The sequence below is a fragment of the Canis lupus genome, chromosome 10 (assembly GCF_011100685.1).
Source record: "Canis lupus familiaris isolate Mischka breed German Shepherd chromosome 10, alternate assembly UU_Cfam_GSD_1.0, whole genome shotgun sequence".
NCBI lineage: Eukaryota > Metazoa > Chordata > Mammalia > Carnivora > Canidae > Canis > Canis lupus.
In genome coordinates, this window is record NC_049231.1 from 28,848,289 (window position 1) to 28,873,576 (window position 25,288).

A 25,288-nucleotide genomic window follows, 5' to 3' on the forward strand; every position below is an offset into this window, starting at 1 on the left:
CAGTTTCTTCATCTGTTTAGTGGAGGAGACAATACCCCTCTGAGAGGCCTGTGGTAGAGCCATGATGAGCCCAGGTTCAAGAGCCTGGCAGAGGGCCCAGCCCCCAGGGCGGGGCTCAACCTCCTTCCCACCCCCACCCCAGAGCATTTTTAGCGCAGCTGGGGCCTGGGCACAGTGAATTCCAGGCTTTGCAGATGGGAAGGCGCTCTGCAAGCTCGTTTACAGGCTGTGGGAATGTTTGTCAGCATCCACGCGGGTCCGCCTTCTCCGCGGAGGGAGCGATCTGCTCTCTGGCATGCAAAATGCGAGGTGACTCCCAGCCCAGCCGGGGCGGGGAGGCTGAGGACTGACCGGCTCCGACAGCCTGCTCGGTGGCAGTCCCCAGCCCCGAGCCAAACCTCTGCTGCCCGCCAAGCTTCAGCTAATCCTCAGAAGCCTCGGCGCAGGGATGGAAGGCTGGGTTTTGAAGTCCTGGGCCTTAGATCCTCTCCGCGGCACCGCGGGGGTGTGTGTTTTGATTCACAGGGCAGATGTCCAAACAGACCAAGTGATACCTTCCTTCAGGGGCCAGGGAGAGGGCTGAGCCAGTTTCAGAAGAGGGAGAGAAGTCAGCAAGAGGCCTGTGGGCGCTGAGCCCCCCAGAGACTCTGATGTTTCAAGTGTCCTTTCTCCTCTTGTTTTCCAGGGAACTTCAAAGGTCTCTGCAAGCAAATCGATCACTTCCCAGAGGATGCAGATTACGAAGCTGACACAGCAGAATATTTCCTCCGTGAGTGCATGCAATTTATTTCTCCCTTCTAGTGGTCGGTCCTGTCCTTGCAACTTCCAGAGAGTCAAAGGCCAGGACTGTCTAGAGATCCCTGTCTCGGCAGAGGGCAGGAAAAAGCTGAGCCTCCCTCCCCTCCTCCTGCCCGGAGGCCAAAACCTTCAAGCATGCTGTTCCCTCTGCGACAACACTCTTCCCTTCTCTTTGTCTGATAAACTACTACTCATCTTCCAGGTCTCAGGCTGAAACATCACCTCCTCCAGGAAGTCCTCCGTGCCCCTGAATGGGTTCCCAGAGCACAGCACATTTATCATGCTGTAGGGTCCTTCCTTGTCTATTCGAGTAAACATCTCCCTGGCAGTCCTGCCAATTCTATGAGGCCAAGGATCCTCCCTATCTTGTTTACTTGCTCCTATTCCCAGCAATGATAAGCACCCAGTAAAATTTATTGAATAACCAAATGAAGAAACTCATCAGGCAGTGTCAGATTGGAACTTCTACTGAGACAAAACATGAGATTTTTCTTCTTTCCCCACAATTGAGTCCAGGTTAAATCCTGAAGTAATAGCTGTGACCTTAAATCCACCAGAGGCATATTATCAGAAAAAGCATTTTGAGTCCCAAAGAAAATTTCTCAAGAATCAGCAAAAACTAACAAGGTAAAATGCTCCCCGAGAAAGGGATTTCCAGAAGAGGGGCTGAGGGTCCTTGACGCCTGGGACAGTAGAGCCACCTGAGCAGAAGTGGTTGAAAGCTCTGCTCTCAGGAGGCTTATTCCAGGAGAGGTTTGCTCTCTTCCCGGGAGCGTGCCCACCTTCAGCCCCCGGTGCCTTTCCCAGCTGCTCAGAGGCTGCTAGAGCCTCCCTCCCATCCCCCACAGCAGAACGGCCAGCATCACACTCCGATCACTTTTATGGAAAGTGTAGGAGGCATTTCATTACACAGATCACCCTGTCTCTTTCAATAACTACTCCTCACATCAAAGCCAACTCTTGGGTCAGCCTGGAATCAACCTGGTTTCATTGAAAAGCCCGTGGAACACAAAGTCAGCCAGGCAGCGAGGCAGAGAAAGGAAGGGAACACGATGTAATTTATAGATTTCTGTTTAAAGAGAGGAAAATATCTTACAATGCTCATCATTTCCTTTGATGAATTCCCAAAAGACACTGCTCTTAAGTGGAATTCCTAAAAGACCGGTTGGTTGTCATCCCCCGTTACCATGTCGAGGCTCTTGAAGGAGCCTGGTGGTGGCAGAAAGGCAGGCTGAGGCTGTGTGCTGGGGCCTGTGCTCAGCCCTGGGGACATCGATGTCAAAGAACGGTGTGCGATCCGTGGCCCCAGGCGGAGGCCCAGCTGGCAGGGAGGACCCTGGGCGACGGGGGCAATGGCACAGATGCCACCTGCTGCTGGAGGTGCAAGTGGGAGGCGAAAGCTGAGCCTCACGCCGGGAGCCACACTGGTTGAGCACAGCAAGGATGTGATATATAATCAGCCAGACACCGGGGGCTCCATGTAGGAATTTTGTCACTTCATTGCTTATGCCTAGAACAGCCTCTGGAATAAAGGAGGTGCTCCATAAATGCCTGTCTGTTAACTAAAGGACAGATGCAGGATTCTTCAGTGGCTATTATTACCTATTCCATACCTCCATATCCTTATTATTAAAGAGAGAAGAGCTTAGAGTGTTTGGTTCATTTTGGTGTCCCCAGACAAAAGACTTGAAGTGGTGGTGTTAACAGGGCAGGATTCCAAGGCTCTGATTTAAGCCTACTTAATCCAACAGTATTTTTTGAGTATTTGTAATGAGAGTCAGCAAACTTTTTCTACATAAAGGGCCAGACAGTAAATATATTAGGCTTTGTGGGCCATACAGCCTTGGAGTATTGTAGACATATGCAGGCTGCCTTTGGCGTGGTTTGCTGACCCCTGATCTATAATGTGCTAATCTCGGGCTAAGCAACAAAAGTAATTTTTGAAAGTTGGAAGATGTGAGTTCCTATCATTCTCTAACAGATTCTAATCCTAATAGATTCTAATTAGATTTGCTTTCTTGTTTTTTTAAGATTTTATTTATTTATTTATTTATTTATTTATTTATTTATTTATACAGATAATAGACAGAGAGAGAGAGCACAAGTAGGCAGAGTGGCAGGTGGAGGGAGAGGGAGAAGCAGGTTCCCTGCTGAGTAGAGAGCCCAATGTTCCATCCCAGGACCCTGGGATCATGACCTGAGCTAACCAGGTGCCCCAGATTCTCTCATACTTAATAAGCTCTAACCTGGTTGATTAAAGAAGCTAGAAGGAAGGGATCATTCTTCTAGAAGGATCCCCAGTCCCCCTGAAGTGGGTGGAGCTAAGGCCCAGAGAGGCCCACGGAGCTTCTTCTAGAAGTGGGAACACTTGAGGTGGGCGGGGCTGCGCATGGAAGTGGGCGGGGCTGAAGGTGGGTGGGCGGAGCCCAAGCCTCTCCCAGTTCAGGTCTGTTACACCCATCCTCACTTGCAAGTCTGCAGCATGGGAGGCCAGTGAAGGGGCCCATGTCCTCACACAGGCAGGGATAGAAGCAAGAGTGTGGTGCTAGAGGGAGCCTGGTCCCTAACCCAAACCAGAGATCATTCCAGAAGGAAAGAGACTTGGCCTCTAGAGGCATTCAACTCATTTACTTCATAAGACATTCACTAAGCACTCTCCGTGCAGGGCATTGTTGTTGGTACAGGGGACCCAAGCATGAACAAAACAAAGCTGGCACCTCTGCGAAGGGGATGTTCTTCAAGCAGGAAGAAGGAAACAAGCAGTAAGCAGGAGCACAGATAACCCCGAGATAGTCTCAGAGCTTTCAGGGCACAGAGAGTGAGGGGGCGGGTGGAGAGCAGGGGGGTGTCACTTCTCTAAATGAAAAGAGCTAAGAGGATCTAGCAGAAGTGCGTGCCTGAGGAGGGAATGGCAAGAGCAAAGGCCTTATTAAGGCAGGGCGGAGAAGGGAGTGTTTGGGGGTGGGGGGAAGGCTGGACTGGCTGAGCACAATGCACAAATGGAGGGCATCCCACAGCAGGAGGTCAGAGAGGGAGTAGAGGAGCCTAATCATGTTGGGAAGAAATCAGATCTCATTCTAAGTATGATGGGAACCATGGGCAGGAGATAGATTTGGAAGGTCAATTCTGGCTGCTGGCCAGGGAGGCAGGGAGACCAGTGGAGGCTGTTACAGCCCTCACAGACATCCCAGACATCCTGGTGACAGGCTTTGGCCATTCGATCAGAGCATTAGCTGTGGGGATGGCAAGAAGTGAGGGGCTGTTTGGAAGCCAGGGCTGAGAGGAGTGGGGTGGCCAGGCAATGGGGGTGGGGGCCCAGGGACAGGCCCTTGCTGGATTTCCAAAGGACAGCAGAGGACCATGAGGAGGAACAGGATGGGAGCAGGCGACCTAGGGAGTGGAAAGGCGCTCAGCAAAGAGAGACACTCTGGCTTTGACCATTGACACCCAGCCTGCCTCAGACTCAGAGGGGCACCGGGGCAGGCAGGGTGGGCTCCAGAAAGGTGGCTGGAGCACCTGCTCTTCCCCAGGTCGGGGACACAATCTACCGGACTCTGCTCAACCGAGGGTCAGGATCTGTTCAGAGCCTGACACAGGGCCAGCACACTTGTGGAATGAACCAAGGCCTGACCATATGGGACTGTGGGCCTTGCCTGGCAGAGCCATAATTCCCGGAAAACCCTCTGAGGTCTTCTCCTCGGCTCTGTGGGGCTGAGCATCCTGGTACTCAAGAGGCCAGAAGAGATCTGAGCTCCCTAGGGGCCATGGGTCCTTTTTGGCTGCAGACAAAATAAAGACCGGCCCTCATGGCATTTGCAATCTATGATAAATGAAATTAACAAGTTAATTATATAGTCTGCTAAACTGTGAGGAGTGACATGGAGAAAAATCCAGCAGGAAAGCAGGGATAGGAAGTTCCAGGGTCGGGAGAGAGGTCAATAAAAATCCTCCTTGTGAAGTTTGAGCAAAGACTGAAGGAGGTGAGAGGGAGCCATGTGGAAAGCCAAGAGGAGAATGTTCCAGGAAGAGGGAACCGTAAGTGCAAAGGCCCTGAGACAGAAGCAGGTCTGGAATATTTGAGGAATAGGACTGAGGCCAGAAAGACAAGAGTAGAGTGAGCAAGGGGGAGCCAAGGAAGAGTCAGTGTAGAGAGGTTCAGGGCCCCTGTGGGTCATAGAAAGGGCTTGGGTTTTGCAGGAAGCCATGGGAAGGTCTGAGCAGAGGAGTGATGCCATCTCACATCCTACAGGACCCTCTGATTGCCACATTCACAAGAGACTGAAATAGAGCAAGGACAGAAACAGGCAGAACAGTTAGGAACTTGCTGGCGATAATCTAGACAAGAGGTGGCGTCCTGAACCAAGATAGAAGCAGTTGAAGGAGGTGGGAAGGGGTCAGAGCCAGAAAATATTCCTGAGGAACTGCACATTGGATTTCCTGAAAGGCTGCATGTGGATTTCTCAGGGAAAGAAGGAGTCAAGGTTTGAGTCCAAGGCTGGGATTGGGGAGAATGGGAAGCTCAGTGTCAGCTCCATTAAGTCAGAGAAGCTATGGGACTCCCTGGGGAGATGCCCTGCAGTCTGGGACTCCCAGATCAAGTCCTGCCCCAAGACAGGAGTGTGCCAGTTGTCCGCAGGTGGATGGTGTCTAAAGCCACAAGACTTGATGAATGGACCAGGGCAGTGGTGCAGAGAAGAGGTGTAGGGTCTGAGCCCCAGGATGCCAAGGCTTAGAAACCAGGAAGATGAGAAGGCCCCAGGGAAGGAGGCTGAGGAGGGTGGCTAGTAGGTGGCCCTGGGTCACCCCTACCATCCTTATTCCACCAGCTCGACTGAGGATCTAGAGCAGAGAGGGAGGAGAGAGAAGACCAGCAGGGCATGGCTGGGTGGGAGTGCAGAGCTCATCTCCTGGGGTGGCAAAGAAAGTGGGGATCACTTGCTGTCAGGCCATCAGGCCAAGCTTTGGGCATTGTCCAGCGCCTCTTGGGGGCCCTGGCAGATGAAGGCACCCAATCAATATCTGATGGGATGAGTGAATGAATGAAAGAATGAATGGATGAATGCTCTTACCCCGCAAACCCCATGCATATTTGAGGAGTTCCATGGCTTCTTCTGAACCATAGAGTCCAGGGGCTTTCTAGTGACAGGCCCTGGTCACCACCCTGGGCCTCCTGACATCTGGGCCCCAGGAAGGTGTGGCCAGTGTGGCCCTCACCCACCCATCGCTAGCTTACCCAGAAACAAAAGATGACCAGAACTTTTCCCAGTGAGCTCTGAGGGGCCACCTGTGTGTCTGTTCAGGTGCTTCCTCATCCTTATCCCTCCTTAGCAAAGCTTGAGAGCAGGTGAAGAACAGAGACAGTGGTGACCTGGATGTGACTTCCTTTGACTGTTAGCATGTGTCCGTGCGTCTGCCTTTGTGAGTCTATGCTGTGTTCTGTGTCTTTTGGTGCCTGTGTGTCCATACGTTGGAGTGTCTGTCTGAATATGAAAGTGGCTGTGTGTTGCCTTGTGTCTGCGGGTCCCTGCAGGGTGTGTGTCTGTGTGTCCAGGAAATAGGAGTTGGTATTCCCCAGTGGTCATGGTGTGATTTGGACACACCCTAAGCTGCCACCCACACTCACTCACAATCATGCAACCGGAGCAAACATTTCTCAAAACGGTGCTGACCTCGCACACGCCGTACACATTGACACTTTCAATTCTGTCCTGGTTCATTTCTTTAAGTGCTGGCTGCACCCGGCACGCTGACTTCATCACCTCGTCCTGACTCACAACCTGCACTGTGATAAACACAGTCTAGGTAACCCCGGGCCCATGAGAAACTGCAACAGTCCCTTCTGCCACAAGAACTAACATTTCCTGGTGCTTGGCACATCCCAGGCATGTCCCAGGTGCTGTTGTAATTGCTTAATATGTGTTGATTCATTACTCCTCATCGCAGGCTATGAGCTGGTTGTGCTCATGATCTCCCTATGGCAGGGGGACAACCGAGACTCAGGAGGGCAGGCAGCACAGCCAAGAGAAGCACGTAGGCCGCCTCTCCCTGAGTTGGTGCCACTGATCACTAGTCTTGGAGACAATGAAGACTGGGACAACATCTGGCACCTGTGCAGATGGCAATCCCCAAGGAAGCTCACAGAGCTTCCGGAATTCTTTTCCTATGTCACTATATACTGCACACTTGACTACTTTATACATTATCTGCATTGCCCTTCACAACATCCTGTGAGGCAGGTACTGTTGGTGTCCCCATTACACAGATGAGAAAGGGGAGGCACATAGGCTACACTGCCAATGGGGCATGGCTGGGATGGGACCCCAGGGAGGCCACGTGTGGAGCCCAGACTCTTAACCACTACTCTCAACTCATCTCTCTCCCCTCTTCCTCCTTCCCCGAGTCTGTTCCCCTCCAGGAACACCTCCTCCCTCTCCTTCCTCCACTGTCTCTCCCCGCTCCCCTCACATTCATACACTCATGCTCACACCTACATTTGTGGTCCTGGCCACCCCATCCAGCACAGTGTGGATGGGAGCAAGGAAGACCCTAAAAGCAACTCCTGAGCCACTCCTGGGTGATCCCATCCTGTGAGAAGGGACCAAATCCCAAGTGGGATAATAGACATAAAGAGTTGAGCGCCAGGGCACCTGGGTGGCTCAGTGGTTGAGCATCTGCCTTTAGCTCAGGGCGTGATTCCCGAGGTCCTGGGATTGAGTCCTGCATCAGGCTCCCCGCAAGGAGCCTTCTTCTCTCTCTGCCTGCGTCTCTGCCTCTCTCTGTGTCTCTCATGAATAAATAAATAAAACCTTAAAAAAAAAAAAAAAAAGAGTTGAGCACCATGCCCAGGAAATAGGGAGCCCACGCTCCATATATTCGGTAATGACAAACATTTTGATCAAAAGCCACAAATGGCACTGGGAATAGGTTAAGACGGTGTACTGGCCTGGCCAAGGGGACCCTGATGGGAGGTTCTGGGGTGCACAGGACCATCAAAGGCAGACAGGACCCTACAGATCATCTAATCCAGACATGGAAGTGGAAGCCAGGCACACCGCTGCATGATTTGCACAAGCTCTTCCTGAGCCATCACTAAACACTGGGGATCCCCCAACCCTAAAGCTAGCTAGCCCTCTTACTCTTCCACAGGCAGGCTCTCCTGTGTTCACCTCTGTGTCTACAACCCCCCATTTACGACTAGCCCAGACCCTACCTCTGGGCCCCAAGCCTGCACATCTACCCTGTGAGACCCCCAACTCCAGCCTGGCCTTGGCCTGCCTCGTTTCCTTTAGAGCCACCCCCCCCCCCAGGCTCTCCAGTGGCTCTTAGTGACTGAGGGTCTTCCAGTACTGTGAGCAAGGATTCTTCCTCCAGCCTACTCATGCTGCTTCCTCTCCCTGGAACACTCCACACCCTGCCTCTCTTCAGCCCCATTAGCTTCTCCTTATGCATCAGATGCCAGCTCCAACATCACTCCCTCAGGGCAGTCCTCTTCGCCCCCCACATGAGCTCAGAGGATGGTCTGAGGGGTGGGAAGTGCAGGCAGGACTGAAAGCAGGGGAATACAGTGGTTAGACACACAGACCCTCGAGGCAGACGGCCTGGGTTCACAGCCCAATGTCTCTACTTCCTCACTGGGTGAACCCATGCCCAGCATGGAACCTGGCACAGCGGCAGGCACTTGGTCTCTATTTATTCACTAGACTCACAGCTAGTCAAAAACACAGCATTTCCCCACTCTAACCATGCAGCCTTTCCCCAGTCCAGCATATTACATTCTCAACCAGGAATGGCCAAACTACAGCTAGTAGGCCAAATCTGACCCAGCAACTGTTTTTGTAAATAAAGTTTTATTGGAAAAGAACCACACTCACTTGTTTACATATTGCCTAAGGCTGTTTTCATGCTTCAACAGCTAAGCTGGGTAGTTGAAATAGAGAACATATGGCCAGCAAAGCCAGAAATATTTACTAGCTGTCCCTCTACAGAAAAAGTCTGCCAATACCTGCTTTAGGTATTTGTAATCTCCTTGAAGCCAAAGCAATGGCTTCATGGGGTTCGTATGAAGTCTAAATGGGTTTACCCGTGTGCCAGGATGGGGCCTGGCACATAGGAAGAGCTCCATAAGTGTTGGTAGGTACTGCGTAGTCCCATATGCTTACTCATAGGAGATCAATAAATATTTGTTCATTGAATAAATCAGATACCTTCTGCTCCTCATGACAGATTTTAGCGCTAAAACCATACCAGCTTCAGTGGGAATCAACAAGACGATTCGTGGGGAAGTAGCATCTGGATGAAGGGGAGGGGGTGGACAATAGAAGTAACAAAAATCATACCTTTTATCACTTTCCAGGGTAGAATCAGTAAAGATATTATACAATTCAATCTTGACAACAGGGCTTCTCAAACTTTCCCATGCATTTGCTGGTGCTAAGCACTTTCAGGAGAATGTAGATTCTAACTCAGCAGCTGCAGAGGGAGGCCTGAGAATCTGCAGTTCTAACAAGCTTCCCGTGATGCTTCCCTGGCTGGCTCGCTGACTGCCCTTTGAGTCGCAGAGCCTTACATTCCCATGAGCTGGCTATTAGGGTTACTTTTCCCGTTCTACAGGACGCAAAAACAGACCCAGAGAGGTAGAGACCCTTGCCCATGGCCACGTTGTGAGTGAGTGACAAAGCCAGGATAAGTACTCAGGTGCAGTAAATTCCCAAATTATCCACCCCACCCCCCCACCCCCAGCCGGAAAGACCTCCTTCAAGAAACTTCTCCAACGTAGGTGTCCCTGCTTGCTCTGAAGCCAATTCCTGCCCAGCCTGAATCTGGGTCCTAAAAACATTAGCCTTCCTAGGCATGGTGCTGTCTACTGGCTGTCCCCTGTCTCCTTCGTACTGGGCAAACCTCTTCCAAGAGGCTGGTGTTTGGGTTGGCTCTGCCGGAGAGGCCTCTGTTTTGTACTGCCTGCTGGCTGCCATGCTCTAGAGCTTATCATTAGCTGCTAAAGGACCTTCCGAAGTGGTCCCATTTCCTCCACATTACTCTCTGTTGGCTGCAACATAACAGACCTCTCTCTCCTGCCCTCTTCCATCTTGTCTTTGCACACATGGGCAGGCACACACACACACACACACACACACACACACACACAGCATCCCAGCTCCCTCTCTCTGCTGGCTGGAAGGCTGAGTTGGGACATCCGGGGCTCTTGCAGCAGACGGAGCTGACACCATCAAGCCCTGGCTGCCTGTGAGGCATTTGCTCAGAGGGTGCAGGCTGGGTTTGCCAAATACAGGTATACAGTGGGCAGGAGACACCTGCTTTCTGAGAGGGAAAAGACTGGAGACCTTCCTCCTCCCCTCTGCTCAACTGAACCACCGCTGCTGCCCCTCAGAGGTCACACCAACCTCTCTTGCCTCCGTTTTGCTGTCACCCTCCAGTTCCAGCTGGTCAGAAATCATATCCACATGGAGAGGGCAGAAGCATAAGAAATCATCTAAAGGTCCACACCCGCTTTACACACGGGAAAGCTAGAGAAGGTGAGGTCTCTGCCCAAGTGAGTGGCACAGCTGGGACCCCAAACCCAGATCTCTGTACTCTGCAGCACCCTTCCCAGGCTCCTTGGGAGCCCTGTAGGAAGAGTATAGGGTGGTCCAAAAGTTGGGCTGATCTGAACTTGAATCCTGACTCATTAGCTGGGCTGCCTTGGGCAAGCTACTTTGCCTCTCTAAACTTCAGGTCTCTTGTCTATAAACTGGGGCTAAAAAACACAGCCCATGGGGCTCTTAGGAGGATTAAATTAGAGAATGTATATTAGGTACTCATTCAAGATTCGATACGGAGTAGGTGCTTATCAAAGATTCTTTATTTTCTCGTGAGTCTTCTAATAAGCTCCCCTGTCCCCCTGTGCTTATGAAGATAAGGATTCAGGCAGCACTCAGGTGTGCATGTCCAGGCATTATGTACGTGTGTGTAGGGGTGTGGGGGCTGGGGGATCGGGCTGGCGACACAACTGTTACCTTAAAATGGCTTGTTGGGGGAGAGTGTCCACTCAGACCTGGGGGGAGATGGCCCATCCCCACCCGCGGGAGAGGAAGTCCAACTGCCCAGTAACCCAGCTGCTACCCGCCCCCCACTCCCCATGGGCCTCATCCTTTGGCCCCTAGTGCTGGTTCATTCTTCTTCAAGTCCCCCTAAAATAACCCATTCACCCAACAGAATCAATAAGCTGTGTGGATCTCCTGAAGATCCATGGGGAAGAGAGAGGAGGAGTTTTATATCACACATCACAGCAAACTGCCTAAAATCCTCTTGGAAAAAGTCCTCCAATTCTGTATTGAAAAAAACCTCTTTTCTCCACAGATTTTCGTGGCCACACTGCCACCAAAAGGGGCAGGGAGCCAGGGGAGGCTCTACTCTTGGCACCTTCCTCTCCAAAATGCACCCCTACCCTGCCCCATCCTGCCAACCCACCCTCTAGCCAGGACCCAACTTCCTCAGAAGCCACTTAAACAACCCAAACATGTAAAGAAAACCTCCTTTCCCTCCCGTGAGCCTCCAGATGCTCTGCCTCCAGCCTGGCCCGCAGCTCCCAGGACTCAGAGCCCTGAGGTCACTCACCGCCTATTTGAATCTGGAGAGAAAGACTGTTTTACCCTCCAGAGACACTTCGTGGAGACCCCACACCTCTGGGTCCCCATCTGGACACTGTCCCCCACAGATGCCTCCTGCCAGCCTGGCCTGCTCCCCCCGCCCTCAGCCATCTGCGTCCCTCTGTCCTCCTGTCCTCCCATATGTGGGAGTAAAATGTTCCTCAGGGTGTTCTTTTCTTGTGCCTGTTTGTCGGTCCTTTCTTCTCACCTTACCCTGAAGGCGTTTTTAGGGAGTTTTGTTTTTCACTTTTTCTTTTCTGGGCATGTCTGCTTCTTCCTCTTTCTGGACCTCCTCACCTTGTTTATTCACTCAATGACCTTGCATTGGGGGCCTACTGTGTCTTCAGCACTGACCTGACCGAGGTGGTGGGGACAGAATAAAAAGAGAGACCCTCCCCCTAAAAAAAGCCACAGTTTCCGCCTTCATGGGGCCCCATGGCTTGTAGAAGCATACACAGAACAAGTTTTTCCTATACTATCCCTTACCCAGCGTTCACTACATGTCCTCAGAGACTTATCCAAGTGCATTATCAACATCAACTCATTTAATCCTCACAGCCATCGTAGGAGGCAGGTGCTATTACCATTCCCATTTTATAGATGAGGAAACTGAGTTACAGAGAGACACCTTGCCCAACCCTACACAGCTAATACATGCGAAAGCCAGATTCAGAGCCATGTGGCTCCTTTACCATGATGACACACTGCCTCTCCGTGTGCCCCAGGTGTCCCAAACCACACAGGAAGGGACGGATAACTTTGCCCAGGGAAGTCAGGGAAAGCTTGACAGAAGAGGCGAGTTTGAGTTGAGTCTTGATGGTTGAAGAGAAGTTTGCTGAGTCAGAAAGAATAGGAAAAGCATTCTAGTAAGAAGGGTAAGTATGTCAAAAGCCAGAAGCATTAATGACATGACATATGACATATGCTGCGGCTAGACATGAGGGAACACGGGGAGGGGACCAGGAGCCGTGGGGCTGGAGGTAGCAGAGGCCAAGTCACACAGGGACCCTGAAGACTTCATGAGGCACTGGAGTTTGGCCTGTAGGCAAAGAGGAGCCCCTGAAGGGCTACGAGCTGGGCACTGGCTCCCTCCCTCCCTAAGCGAACATAGCTCTGGCCCTGTGTCCATGAAACCCTGGCTCTGTGGGCCACTGCCTCCTCCTCCATGCATCCCTCTGCCTCACAGCTGTGCAATTCTCTCTCTTTCTGACTCTCGGTGTCCCGCAGGGGCCGTGAGGGCCTCAAGCATCTTCCCGATCCTGAGTGTGATTCTGCTTTTCATGGGTGGACTCTGCATCGCAGCCAGCGAGTTCTACAAGACTCGACACAACATCATCCTGAGTGCCGGCATCTTCTTCGTGTCTGCAGGTAATGGGCTCTGAGCTGGGCAGGCTAGAGCCCAGGCTCACCACGAGGAGGAAGCCGAGGTTAGGGAGCTGGGCCGCTGGGAAGAACTGGCAGAGAGAGGAGGGAAGGAGAAGAGGAACCTCCAGGACTTGCAACAGGTCACATCACAGAGAAGGCAGGTTGTGCTGGGGCTCCTGCCCCATAGCAACAGCCAAGCCCCCACTGCATCCTCTAGAAACATTGCCGAACCCCGTCTCTCAGCCCAGTGGACCACCTTCTTCCCACCTTTTAGAAAAGGGCCCAAATTCCAGGTCCCTCTCAGGATACCGGCCTAGCCTCCCTGCCCTGTCCCCTCACTGTCCCACCCCGGTGGGAGCAGGCAGAGACCTAAAACCGCATACCTCAGCCCCTTATGGGACAAGTCGTATCACTTCAGATGCCAGAAAAAGCACACGGCTGTAGCATGAGCCATTTAATAAGAATGATGAATGTTTAAGTAGCACATACCACACCCCGGCCCCCAACAGCCCCACACAGGTAGTCCTAAATCATGTAATCCTCTCTATGGCCCTGCAAAAGCGAGCCCTATCATCCTCCCCACTTTATGGACCTGGAAACTCTGACTCAGGTTACCCTTACAAAGGCTTTGGATTCCAGGCAGTCTGGCTCCAGGAGCCAGTCTCAACCCCCTGCCATACTGGCTCCAAACCTCTGTGCTGCCTTGAGCAAGTTACCTAACCTCTCTGCGCTCCATTGCCTCATTGGCAAACTCCCTGGAAAGCACTCCACGGTGAAGGCAGGTAGCACATGCTCCATAAACAATATTTATTGTTACTATTATTCAGTGGGGGGTACAATGCCTCTCTCTTCTCCCCCCCCCCATACCTTTGTTTCCATTAGCCCTCCCCTTGTGGCTCATCAAATAACTATCAAGGTGATGCTGGCCACCAGCCCCTTACAGCACTGGTGCTGGCAGCCCTGGAGAGGGGAAGGCCCCACTCCAGCTGTCCCCTCCCCTGTAAGTCCAGCTCGGGGCCAACACTGCCTGGGACACTAACCACCCCTCTCTGATCTCCCCCGCCGGGCCCGCAGGTCTGAGTAACATCATTGGCATCATAGTGTACATATCTGCCAATGCCGGAGACCCCTCCAAGAGCGACTCCAAAAAGAATAGTTACTCGTATGGCTGGTCCTTCTACTTTGGGGCCCTGTCCTTCATCATCGCCGAGATGGTCGGGGTGCTGGCGGTACACATGTTTATCGACCGGCACAAACAGCTGCGGGCCACGGCCCGTGCCACGGACTACCTCCAGGCCTCGGCCATCACCCGCATCCCCAGCTACCGCTACCGCTACCAGCGCCGCAGCCGCTCCAGCTCCCGCTCCACCGAGCCCTCACACTCTAGGGACGCCTCTCCCGTGGGCATCAAGGGCTTCAACACCCTGCCGTCCACGGAGATCTCCATGTACACCCTCAGCAGGGACCCCCTGAAGGCCGCCACCACGCCCACCGCCACCTACAACTCGGACAGAGACAACAGCTTCCTCCAAGTCCACAACTGTATCCAGAAGGAGAACAAAGACTCTCTCCACTCCAACACAGCCAACCGCCGGACCACCCCCGTATGAAGCCCACGGTGGGGTGGGGATGGGGGATGGATGGGGACAGAGCCTGGCAGCGCCGCAGGAGGGGCGCGCGGGGTGCCCCCCTCGCCCTCCCGCGCAGTGGGCCCAGAGGTGCGGGGAAAGCGGGGCACAGGGCGGGATCCCAACCATCCAGGGGCGGGGCGGGAGGGGGGAGACCTTCCAAAAGCAAAAACAAAAACAAAAAAAAAAACAAAAAAAAAGCATTAAAAAAAACAAAAACAAAAAAACAAAAAAAGAGAAAAACATAACAAGTAAATTTAAAAAAAAAAGAAGAACAAAATATAAGAGGAACATAGAAGCAAAAGGACAGGAGATGTGAAAAAAAAAACAACACTAACCGAGGGAACGCAAAATAAACTTTAAAAAAAAACAGCGAGAGAGGTTAAAAAATTAAAAATAGAAAATAAATCTAAAAGAAAATGCATGATTTCCCATGTACCATTATTTTAACATTTAATAAAAACCAATTTAAATGAAAAAATAAAAGGGAACCAAGCTAACTAACATTAAAGCAAAAAAAAAAAAAAAAAAAAAAACGAAGAGCAGAAAGGAAGCGGAATGTTCTCTGCATTTATCAGGAGTTTCTGTTACTTTTTGTTTTAATGCGGGAGAGTTACTTTTCTGTTCTCTTTAACCCCAAGCGGGCTCTGCCTCCCTGGGCGAGTGGGGGGTGGAGACTCAGGGGCCTCGGGGCCAGGTAAGCCCCTCGGTCACTGCCAGGTCCCTGGAGCCTCTGGATGGGTGCCCCAGGAACGCTGGGCAAGCTCCAAGGCTTGTGAGCCGGCTCCACCCGGCACTTATGGGGCAATTGTAGGCCTCCAGGTGACTCAAGTCCTTGGTCCCTCCTGTCCGAAAGGTGCCTGGAGGGGGGTGCACTTGGGGCTTGCCCAGCCCTCAAGTTCCCAGTCCTTAATGGTCCTTAACCCACTGTGATGACTTCCTAGGCCTTGAGGGAGGGGACGGAGAGGGGATGGCTGCCCGTTGGCTTGCAAGATGCCCGGAAACCCTGGAATCCTCAGGGTGAGCTTTTTGGGGTCACCACCCCAAGCTCCTGCCCCTGGGAGCAGGAGATGCTCACCCCCCCGGGGGGACATAAAGCAGCTCTCCCTCCTCACCTCTCACCTCAGGGCCACCTGATGACCCTGGGGCGATGGTGGACCCCCAAACTCATAAGCCCCCCACCGCCCCCTGGGAAGGGGGCTCATTGACCCTTTGGGGGTCCTTGGACTCACTGACGCCCCCCTGGGGCCCAGCAGGTCCAACAATGACACTGCAAAAAGGTTTCTTTTTACAAAAGAAAAAAAGGAAAAACAAGTGGTGATTTTTTTAATAAAAAAACCACAGACTATAAATAAATGTAAATATATAATAAGTGGATTTACTTGCAAGAAAATCAGATAGTATTTTTCTTTTAATTCTTTTCCAGCTTTAAACTGTGAAAACAAAACAATGGGGTGGGGTGGGGGACTTAAAATTTAGCAGGGAACTTGTAAAGGGAAAACAGAAAACAAATATACAAATCCATTAAAAAATAAATAAAACAAAACCTGCTGGGAGAGATCAGGGCTGAGCTCAAGATGGAGGGAGAAGAGGAAGGCCCTGGGGAGCGGCAGGGAGGTTCTATGACAGAGATCTCTTCCTTATACCAGGAAGGTGCTGCTAATGTGGAAGAGAGAGAGAGAGAATCACAATGGAGAACCCGGTCTACACGAAGGAGATCGTACACAACTTCCACATACTCACACACACACAGACACAGCCCTCCAGGCCCCAAGCTCCAATACACCAGGATACACACTGAGTTTAAACACTTCCCTCCCCATACAAAGCCAGAGGCAGGGCTCAGAGAACGCTGACTCCCGCCCTCCAAAGCCATTGACAAGAACAACCACCACACACACACACACACACACACACACACACACACACACCACTTGCATGCATGGAAAGGGCCCCTGTCTAAAATCCAGCTCTGGATTCTGGAATCCCTTGCTGCAATGGTCTCTCTGGGCCTCAGTTTCCTCCTATGCAAGCATGTGGATTGACCTAGATGAGCTCCAAAGGCCTATTCTTAATCTTAGTGTCAATGACTTTTAAGATCTGCCACCTGCCCAGAGGAAGATGCCAGGGATGACCAAAATAGCAGCCATCCAGCCCCCAGACATTGAGAACATTCCTAAATCATCAGCCTTTCAGACACACGCGCGCGCGCGCGCACACACACACACACACCCCATATGCCTCCTCACTGTGCTCCCAAACCCCTGCCCCCACATCCAATGTCAGAGCAAATATACGCATGTATGAGCAAACGTATCCTGCCATTCAAACAGAGAGGGGAAAAGGCACAAAGGTCCCCAGAGTCACTCTTTACTTCGTATCCCCTTTCCTTAGTGCCATAACCCAGTCACAGAGAGTGAAGAGGGCTTCTCTGAGGGAAGAGATCAGCCACCAGGCCTTTCCCGCTATCTCTGGGGGTCAGAGAAAAAGAGGATCCTCGGAGGTTTGCTGGGAGGGGTCAAGGTCAAAGGGATGGAGGGGACGGCTTGACAAAGTTTGGTCACAGGTTGAGGACCAACCCCCAAAATAAAGCTGACACCACACCACGGAAGTCTGGGGCATCCCGTGTTGCTCCTCCTTCTCCTGAGAGCAACAAGGGCCAGTTGAGACTGAGAGAAACCCAACAGCTTTCTCGAGAGTGCATTTCAGCCCAGCCTGCCAGCCACTCTGCTGAAGGGGAAGGGCACCTGCTAGACCCATCAGTGGGTCTTGCTCTGCCTCCTCGACACTGGCCTGGCCTAAGTTCCTCAAGTTGAGCCCTGGGGAGTTGTGGGGAGTGGCTATCAAGGCCTTGGGGGGCTTGCACATTCCCAGCTGCCCACGCTCTGTTTCCAAGTCAGCTGCAGCTGGAACCCTAAACTCAGCCTGAGCCACGAGGCAGAGCATCTGCCAGTCCAGCAGGTCACAGGCTCTGGACAGAGCACTGACGGCCAAGGCTAGTGTGGTGGGTGACCTAGCACTTCTTCAGTCTGGGCAGAAATCACAATCTCTCTCTCCCTCGCCCCACCAGCTTCCAAACCCAAACCCAAAAAGATGAAGGACCAGAGAGAAGGAGAGGCCCCAAGAACAGAGCAAGCAAGCGGGTGCTGTTCCAAGAGGAAAATTGGTCCCAGTTCCAGCGGGGTGTTTGGGATGGCAACGGGCGCTTCTTTCCAGGCTGAGCCTTGGGTCCTGGGCCTGCTGAAAGAAGGCCCTCTGGGTGTGGGGTGAAATCAGTACTGCTGAGAAAGGGCTAGGGGGAAGGAGCCGGGAGCGGGACTGCAGAGGGCACTGCTTGCCAGGGTGGATGGTTGCTCATGTCCAGCTCAAACCAGTTCAAGAAACCAACCTCCGTTTTATTTTCTTGGTGGGTCCTTTTTTTTTTTCAGACTGTTAACAGAAAAAAAAAAAATTTTAAAAAGCAGAAAACTTAAAAAAAGAAAAAAAAAAGAAAAAAATCCTGGTACATGAAATAAAGATTTTTTTTTTATAGCTTGGTCCTCACGTCATTGGATTTCTTTAATTGCTTTCCCGATCTTGGCATCTCATTTAAAACAATGCTAAAGCCACAGGTTCTCAGAGGTGGGGGATGGGAGGCCTAGAAGCTAATTGCAGTAGTGACCCCACTCTCCAGGTCGTAAGTGTCCTCTGAAATATCCCTGAAGGATACTTGCACACCTCCAGTGACAGGAAGCTCATCCCCTCTAGAGGCAGCCCAGCCCTGGCTAGGCAGCATTTATTGGTCAAAGTCTCCTCTACAAGACGAATTTCAATCCACATCTTCCTTTGAATCCAGCAACACTGAATGAATGCCTTCCCTTTCTAACACAATTGTCTCTAAATACTTGATTTCAAGCATGAGCACGATGTCGTAGAATTTCCTGTTTTAGAAAAAACCAGCCCCACTCAACATCCCAGTGACACTCCAGGTTTCAGTTTTCCCCATGAAAGTGTGCAGCCTGGAATGAATGTGACCCAACTGGTGTACTCAGAGGGCTCCATGCACAGGGCTGCCCTCAAGCTCCCAATCCTTAATGGTCCTTAACCCACTGTGATGACTTCCTAGGCCTTGAGGGAGGGGATGGTGAGGACTGTGGATTGGGAGACAAATGGAGAAGGGCTAGCAGGGACCCCAGAACTCTCCCAATTTGAACAACTAGGAAAGGCAAAATGGGATGTGTCCTAGCCTGCTCAGCCTGCTCTAAGGACACCCCCTAGACTGGGGGGCTTACACAACAGACATTTACTTCTCCCAGTTCTGGAGGCTAAGAGGTCCAAGGTCAAGGTGCTGGCAGATTCGGTGCCTGGTAAGAACCCTCCTCCTGGCTTGCAGATGGTCACCTTCTCTCGTGGACTCACGTGGCACCAAGCTCTGGTCTCTCTTGCTTTTCCTGTAAGGTCACTAATCCCATCATGGAAGCCCCCTCCCGGCCTCTTCTAACCCATTATTACCCAAAGACCCCCACTTCCAAATATCCTTACACTGGAGGTCAGGGCTTTAATATATGTATTTCAGGGGGCCACAAACATTCAGCCCATAACAGGATGCCAACAGGAGAACTGGACCCTTGACATTGGCAAAAGGCCCTATTTGCAGGCAGCTAAAGAACCACCCCGCCCATGTCTGGCCCTGGTCTGGTCAAACTGCCAGCATCAGCTATTTGAAAGAGGTAAACACCTCTCAAAAATCCATTAAATACATTTAATTTAGTTCCTTTTAACTTTCAAAAAAACTGTCATACTGAACAGGAGGGGAGGAAAGAAGGTATTTCAAATCAAATCAAGATTTAAAAAACAAACAAAAAAGAAATCATCCGTTGGCAAATTGTAAAATGCTTCCTTCCTCCTTCTTCTATTGCTTCCCTGGGACCACCTTCCCCATCACCACCTTACTGAATTTATTATCCTTAACTAGCAAGGTCAGGTACAGACCCACAACCGAACACATGACAAACAGGAAAATGGAAAGCTGACCAAAGTTTGTTTAAGATGAAGTCACATAGTTCTGAAAAGAGAAAAGAGCTTCATTCTGTCCTACTGACATCCATGATCACAGACCAAAAAAATAAAAGCACAGAGATTCTCATTCATTACAATGGCTGGGCTTTACTGACCTGGTTATTTTCATGTTTCCATTTGGAAAGCCAGAAAGGTGACTTGGGTGTGATCTTAGAAACAGCCATGGTAACATACAGTGACAGCGACTGGGGAGGGTCCCAGATGTCACGACCCCAGTCCTGACATGGATGGATCTAGCTTCTTCATAAGCTCTGCAAGATGGGATCTCTGGGAGAGGGGATCCCTGGGTGGCGCAGCGGTTTGGCGCCTGCCTTTGGCCCAGGGCGCGATCCTGGAGACCCAGGATCGAGTCCCACGTCGGGCTCCTGGTGCATGGGGCCTGCTTCTCCCTCTGCCTGTGTCTCTGCCTCTCTCTCTCTCTCTCTGTGTGACTATCATAAATAAATAAATAAAAATTAAAAAAAAAAAAAGAAACATTTAAAACAAAAAAAAAAAGATGGGATCTCTGGGAGGGGAGACACTATATAAGATGTGGGGAGGAGGCTTAGTCATTGTACATGTCTCCCTGGGGCCCAAGAGAAAGGAGATGGTATGTGGAGGAGACCCAAGTGACACAGATCTAACAGAAGACCATCCCCACCCATGAGGTCTCAGAAAACTCTACCTGGAATTGGCCAACATTTAGAAGTCTCTGCTCTGCCGAAGTCCCCTCTGGCCACACCACTAAGCCCTTCCATAGAGTCTCAAGCATCTCTTCCTCCATGCTCACCCCTAATATTCACAGGCCCCAGAGTAGGAGTACAAATGGAGCTCACATAGCATAAATCTGAATATTTAACACCTAAGAATCAAATGAACAAACTTTAAAATATGTTCCATCCTTCTCTCCTGACAAACATTTCTTTACGCTGACCTAAAATACTAGGTTTGAATTTGGAAATCTCAACCTTGTCTGAATTCTGTACCCAAAAAGTGGTGTGGGGCAAACCCACCCTGGCTCCTGGCCCCCAGCCCGGCCCCCTTCCCTACCCACCTCCAGCTCCACTTGGCCACACCTTGGGTCACTCCACCCTCAAGATGGATGGTAACCAACTCTGGAGGCTGGCTTAGCATCCTTTGGGCAGAAGTTCTAGAGTAGCAGGCACCAGACAGAAGCCTGAGAGAGGGGCATAGGCTCAGGGCAAGCACGTTCCCTTGGACTATGGTCTCTTCTTCCCGCCATGGAGGGGGGCATGACCCAAGGAGGGCTGGAGTAAGGTTCCAGAAAGCCCAATGTCCAAAGCAGGGGTCCCTCTTGTCTGAGTGTGGGGTTCTTTTGATTCCTTCATGCAAAAGACCCATCCATTCATGTAAAAAGGTACTGCTGGAGTCCAGAGAGGGCAAGCAATGTGTGCACATCTGCACAGTGAACTGCTTCAAGCAGGCTCCAGGCCCCAGTCTCCTGACCTCTGACCTCCAAACTCCACAGTCCTCAGCCACCCCTTCTGATGGAGGTTTGAAGAATTCTTTCTCCTTCCTCCTCCATTCATACTCCAAGCTTAGAGTTGTCTCCTGGCCACAGTAGTGCGGTCCTCCCCAAACTCCAAAGGCTTTGGGAGTGTCTGCAGGAGGGGTGCAGACACAGGGAGGGAAGGCTGATGTCTCAGTGAGTGTCTAGACCTGCCTAACAAGGAGCGTCCATTTGGACTGGCTTCCAAGCAGGCCACTGAGAAAGCTGGCTGGTAGCCAACATCCCAGGTACACAGGTTCTGGAAAGAAGTATCTCCGGGCCAGCTTGCGGAAGACTTCTTCCAGGCGGGAAGAGCTTGACCGACTGCCTTCCCCCTGCCCTGGGCTGGCACAGGTGTTAATCCAGCAATGTGCTGGGGCTGCCTCCTACAGGCTTACATGAGCCAGCCATGCACATCCCTTCAACTCTGTGTCCAGAATGCCACCTTGAAAATGGGCATAGAGGGAGTGCTTACACCACAGAAGGGGGTAAATGCTGTAAACCAGGGATTTTTTTTTTTAAAGAAGAGCTGACTATCAAACATTTACTGGCATACCATTGCATAAATCAGTAGATATGGCATGTGCACATAGGCTCACTCCTGCCTATCTTCGAGATACATCCATACGCCCCTCACAGTATGTGTGCATGTGTGTGTGTTCATGTACATATTTTTATGCACATACACGCGCACACACTTCTGGAGTTAGACCCACTCACATAAGCATATTCATTCAGTCTGTCAGCTTTTATTGACCACGTCCTCTCTCCTAGTCCTTGATCTTGGTCCCAAGTGTGTTGACATGACAAGGATATGAGCTTTCCTGCCGGAAGAGACACAGAGGATTGCCAAGAAATAGGATAAAGCTGTACAAACGGCATGGAGAAGAGTGGAACCTCCTCCAGGACGCAGGGTGGGGGCCCAGAACAGGTGGTGCTTCAGCAAGGATATGCCTACCCACTGCACCTATTTCTCTGCACTTAGTCTATGCACTCATAGACTTACTTGTGCATCTCCTGCACCAGGTGAGAATGAGGTGTGTCTATCAGCCACTAGCATGTGTGCATGGGTGTGCTTATGTTGTGCACCCATACATGCTCAAAGCATGGCCTAGAAAGAAGGAACACTGGTCCAGGGGGAGATGGCCCATTTTCGTCACCAGGCCCACCAGCCCTGAAGCAGTGAACCCAGCCTCCCTCCCTCCTCCCCAACCCCAACCTCTCAGTATCTATCCATGTCCCGGTCAACCCCTCTCTCCTTGAGGCTCCCTCTCCTGCATGGGCTCTCCTGATCTCTCCCTTATTTTCTCCCTCTCCCACCAAGTTACCAGTCTTGTTTCAGCCCACCCACACTGCTGTGCAAAGGATTCCCAGGGAATAGGAAGTAAATGGTGAGAACAGCTCAGGTACCTGGCTCAGTGGCTAGTGCTGGAAGCAGAGAAGGAAGAGGACCACAGACAGGCTCTGAGGCTCTGAGTTGAGCAAGAACATCTGTCATGAGGAGGAGGACAGTATCCCTTCCTACCCTACTCAGTTCAGGAAGTCTAGAATGACCTCTCATGGCCTTTAAATAGTTCTACCTCTTCTTACAGGGGAGATAAGACATAGGGGGTGAAACTCAGGCATGATGTAGTTAGTGGCCAGAGGTGGGTCCTGGGTGCAGGGAGAGGGAAAGGAGAGCACTTGAGCTAAAACACTGTTTGTATCACTCCCTCACTCAAAAACCTTCAATGGCTCCCCGGGGCCCTCCCAGTAAAGCCTTCAATGTCCTTCTTGGTTAGCACTGCCACAGCAAACTGGGATTTACTGAGAGCCTACAATGTGCCTGGTACTATCAAATCATACATCATCACAGCCATGTTAAGCAGGTATTACTACCTTCTTTACAGATATGGAAACTGAAGTGCAGAGAGGCAGAAAGGTATGAGGGGGGGATCCCTGGGTGGCTCAGAGGTTTAGCGCCTGCCTTTGGCCCAGGGTGTGATCCTGGAGACCCGGGATTGAGTCCCGCATCAGGCTACCTGCATGGAGCCTGCTTCTCCCTCTGGCTGTGTCTCTGCTCTCTCTCTCCCTGTCTATTATGAATAAATAAATAAAATCTTTAAAAAAAAAAAAAGAGAAAGAAAGGTATGAGGGTTAAGAGGGTGGGCTCTGGAGTCTCACTGCCCAGATTCAGTCCTGGTTCTAGCCACTTACTAGCAGCCTAACCTTGAGTCAGAGGTAATCTGCAGTTTCTGACTCAGTTTTTCTGACTCAGTTTCCTCATCTGTAAAGGAGAAATAATATTAATAACACCTATGTGATAAGATCATTATGTGGACTAAATGAACTAAAGGCACTAAAACAGTGCCTGATACATAATACCATTTATACAGCACCTCTATATGAGTTAACGCTCAAAAAATGTAGCCATGGTACAAGACATACCAGAATGTGGCAGAGTGGAAGTTCAGACATCAGGGTCTCTGGGTCCAGAGTCCAAAGGCCCACTCCTCGGTCCTGCCTGCATCACCTACACACAAAACGCACATAGAGTGCCTTAATTAAGGGCTGTACACAGGGGGAAAGACAAGGGAGGGGGCAATTCTCCCTGGCAGGGGCCTCGAGGTCCAGGGTACAAGGGTGGTACCAGGAGAAGCTTCACAGTTCTGAGTTGTGAAAGACCTTGAGAGCTAAGGCTTGAGCCATACTCACGTCCTTCCTGGTGCTGGCCCTGCCTGATTCTCAGGGATGTGACAGGACCACTCTGATTGATTGATTAATTGATTCATTCATTCATTCCTCCATTCACCCATTCATTCAGCTCCCATTACATGCTGTTCTGTCCTCAATGCCTGGTGGTGGGAGTAGGGGTCATAATCAAGACAGACCCGGTTCCAGCCTCCTGTAAGTCCTGTTCCAGAGGAGAAGCAGGAAAATGAGCAAGTTCAGAATCCAATAATCATCTAATCACAAATTTTCATGAGTGTTACAAAGTAAATGCATTGGGGCAATGGCTTAAAAACATCACAGGGGTTGACCCCGCCTTCGGTCATCTGAAACTTAATGGCTTAAAACCACTATCACTGTTTTCTTATCCCTCAAAATCCACAGTTCTGCACCACAGGGAGACGCCTGGGGGTAAAGTCATCCAAGGGCTTGACGTGGCTGGAACAACCAAATGGACTCTCGCATGTGCTGTAATCGATGCTGATTGTTCGCTGGGGGCTCAGAAAAGCTGTCAACCTGAACCCCTCATTTCTGCCCCCTGTGGCTCCTCTATGTGTCTTGGGCCTCTCACAGCCTGGCAGCTGGGTTCCAAGCGGTAGAAACGGGAGGCTGCTCATCATCCCAGAGCCCAGCCTCAGAAATCTCAGCAATCAGCTCCCCTATATTCTGTTGGTCACAGCAAATCCCAAGGCCATTTCCACAGAGAGGAGAAACTGGGTCCACCCCCTGATGGAATTAACAGTGTGCAGATGAGAGGGGAAGAGCCATCAGGCACCACCTTTGAACGTTAGATACAGCAACCCCTTCAGTTAGAGCAGTCAGTGGAGATTCTTGCTGATACTTTCAGCTAAAATTTGCAGGGTAAGAAGAGTGAGCGGGCAAAAACAGGGGATGGGAAAGGAGGGACAGTTCCAGGCAGAGGGAACAAAATGTGCAAAGCTCCTTTTCCTGAGGCAAAGAATTTGGACCGTTAGTAGACAGAAAAGATGACCCAGATGGTTATCCCTGATGAACAAGGGACAAGTGACATGGGATGAGAAGGGAGACGTGGGCAGGGCTCAGTCCTCATGGAATAGGACTTTGGATCTTATTCTAAAGTAAAGGAGTGCCCCTGACCACACATGACAAGGAAAATCACCACTGAGCTTTCTGCACAAACTTCACTAAGCCAGAGCCAGGGCTAAACACTCCAGGGGGATAGATATAAGTAAGGTACATCTCCTTCCTGAAGCTCATAATTTTACTTGAATTACAGACTTGGGATTTGCAAAGTGCCCTTTTCCATTCAATTAAGCTCTATTTATGCAGCAGCTCTTTCTATGAGCAGAAGAGCTTATAGAAAAAGATCCACAAATAAAGACAATATTAAAGGTAGAAAACCAAACCTTGTAAAGGAAAAAGAAGCAATATGACAAAAAGCACAAGCTTCCTGGCAGGCGAGGCAAGAAGGGAAACACCACAAGTTCTGTAGCTTTCATTATCAAAGTCAACACTTCAGTTGCTACAGAGAAGAAAAATTTGTTTCTCAATCTTGTGCTCTCTGAAGAAGAAAGAAAACACACATGAAATGATAATTAACAACTCAAGATGGAAGT

At 50.9% G+C, this 25,288-nt stretch overlaps 1 protein-coding gene and 1 non-coding gene across 2 annotated transcripts in view; one reads left to right on the forward strand and one right to left on the reverse strand.

Moving 5' to 3' along the window:
• CACNG2 (calcium voltage-gated channel auxiliary subunit gamma 2) overlaps positions 1 to 14,572 on the forward strand; it is a 111,637-nt gene extending 97,065 nt beyond the window's left edge. The window contains exons 2-4 of the mRNA XM_038550683.1: positions 686 to 769; positions 12,672 to 12,812; positions 13,884 to 14,572. Coding sequence (XP_038406611.1) covers positions 686 to 769; positions 12,672 to 12,812; positions 13,884 to 14,419 — 761 coding nt within the window. The 3' untranslated portion in view covers positions 14,420 to 14,572. The remainder of the gene's footprint in view (positions 1 to 685; positions 770 to 12,671; positions 12,813 to 13,883) is intronic.
• On the reverse strand, positions 12,762 to 12,904 carry MIR8827 (microRNA mir-8827). The gene has a single exon (NR_128770.1). It is a non-coding gene; the product is annotated as a microRNA mir-8827 (primary transcript).
• Positions 14,573 to 25,288: the final 10,716 nt, after the last annotated feature.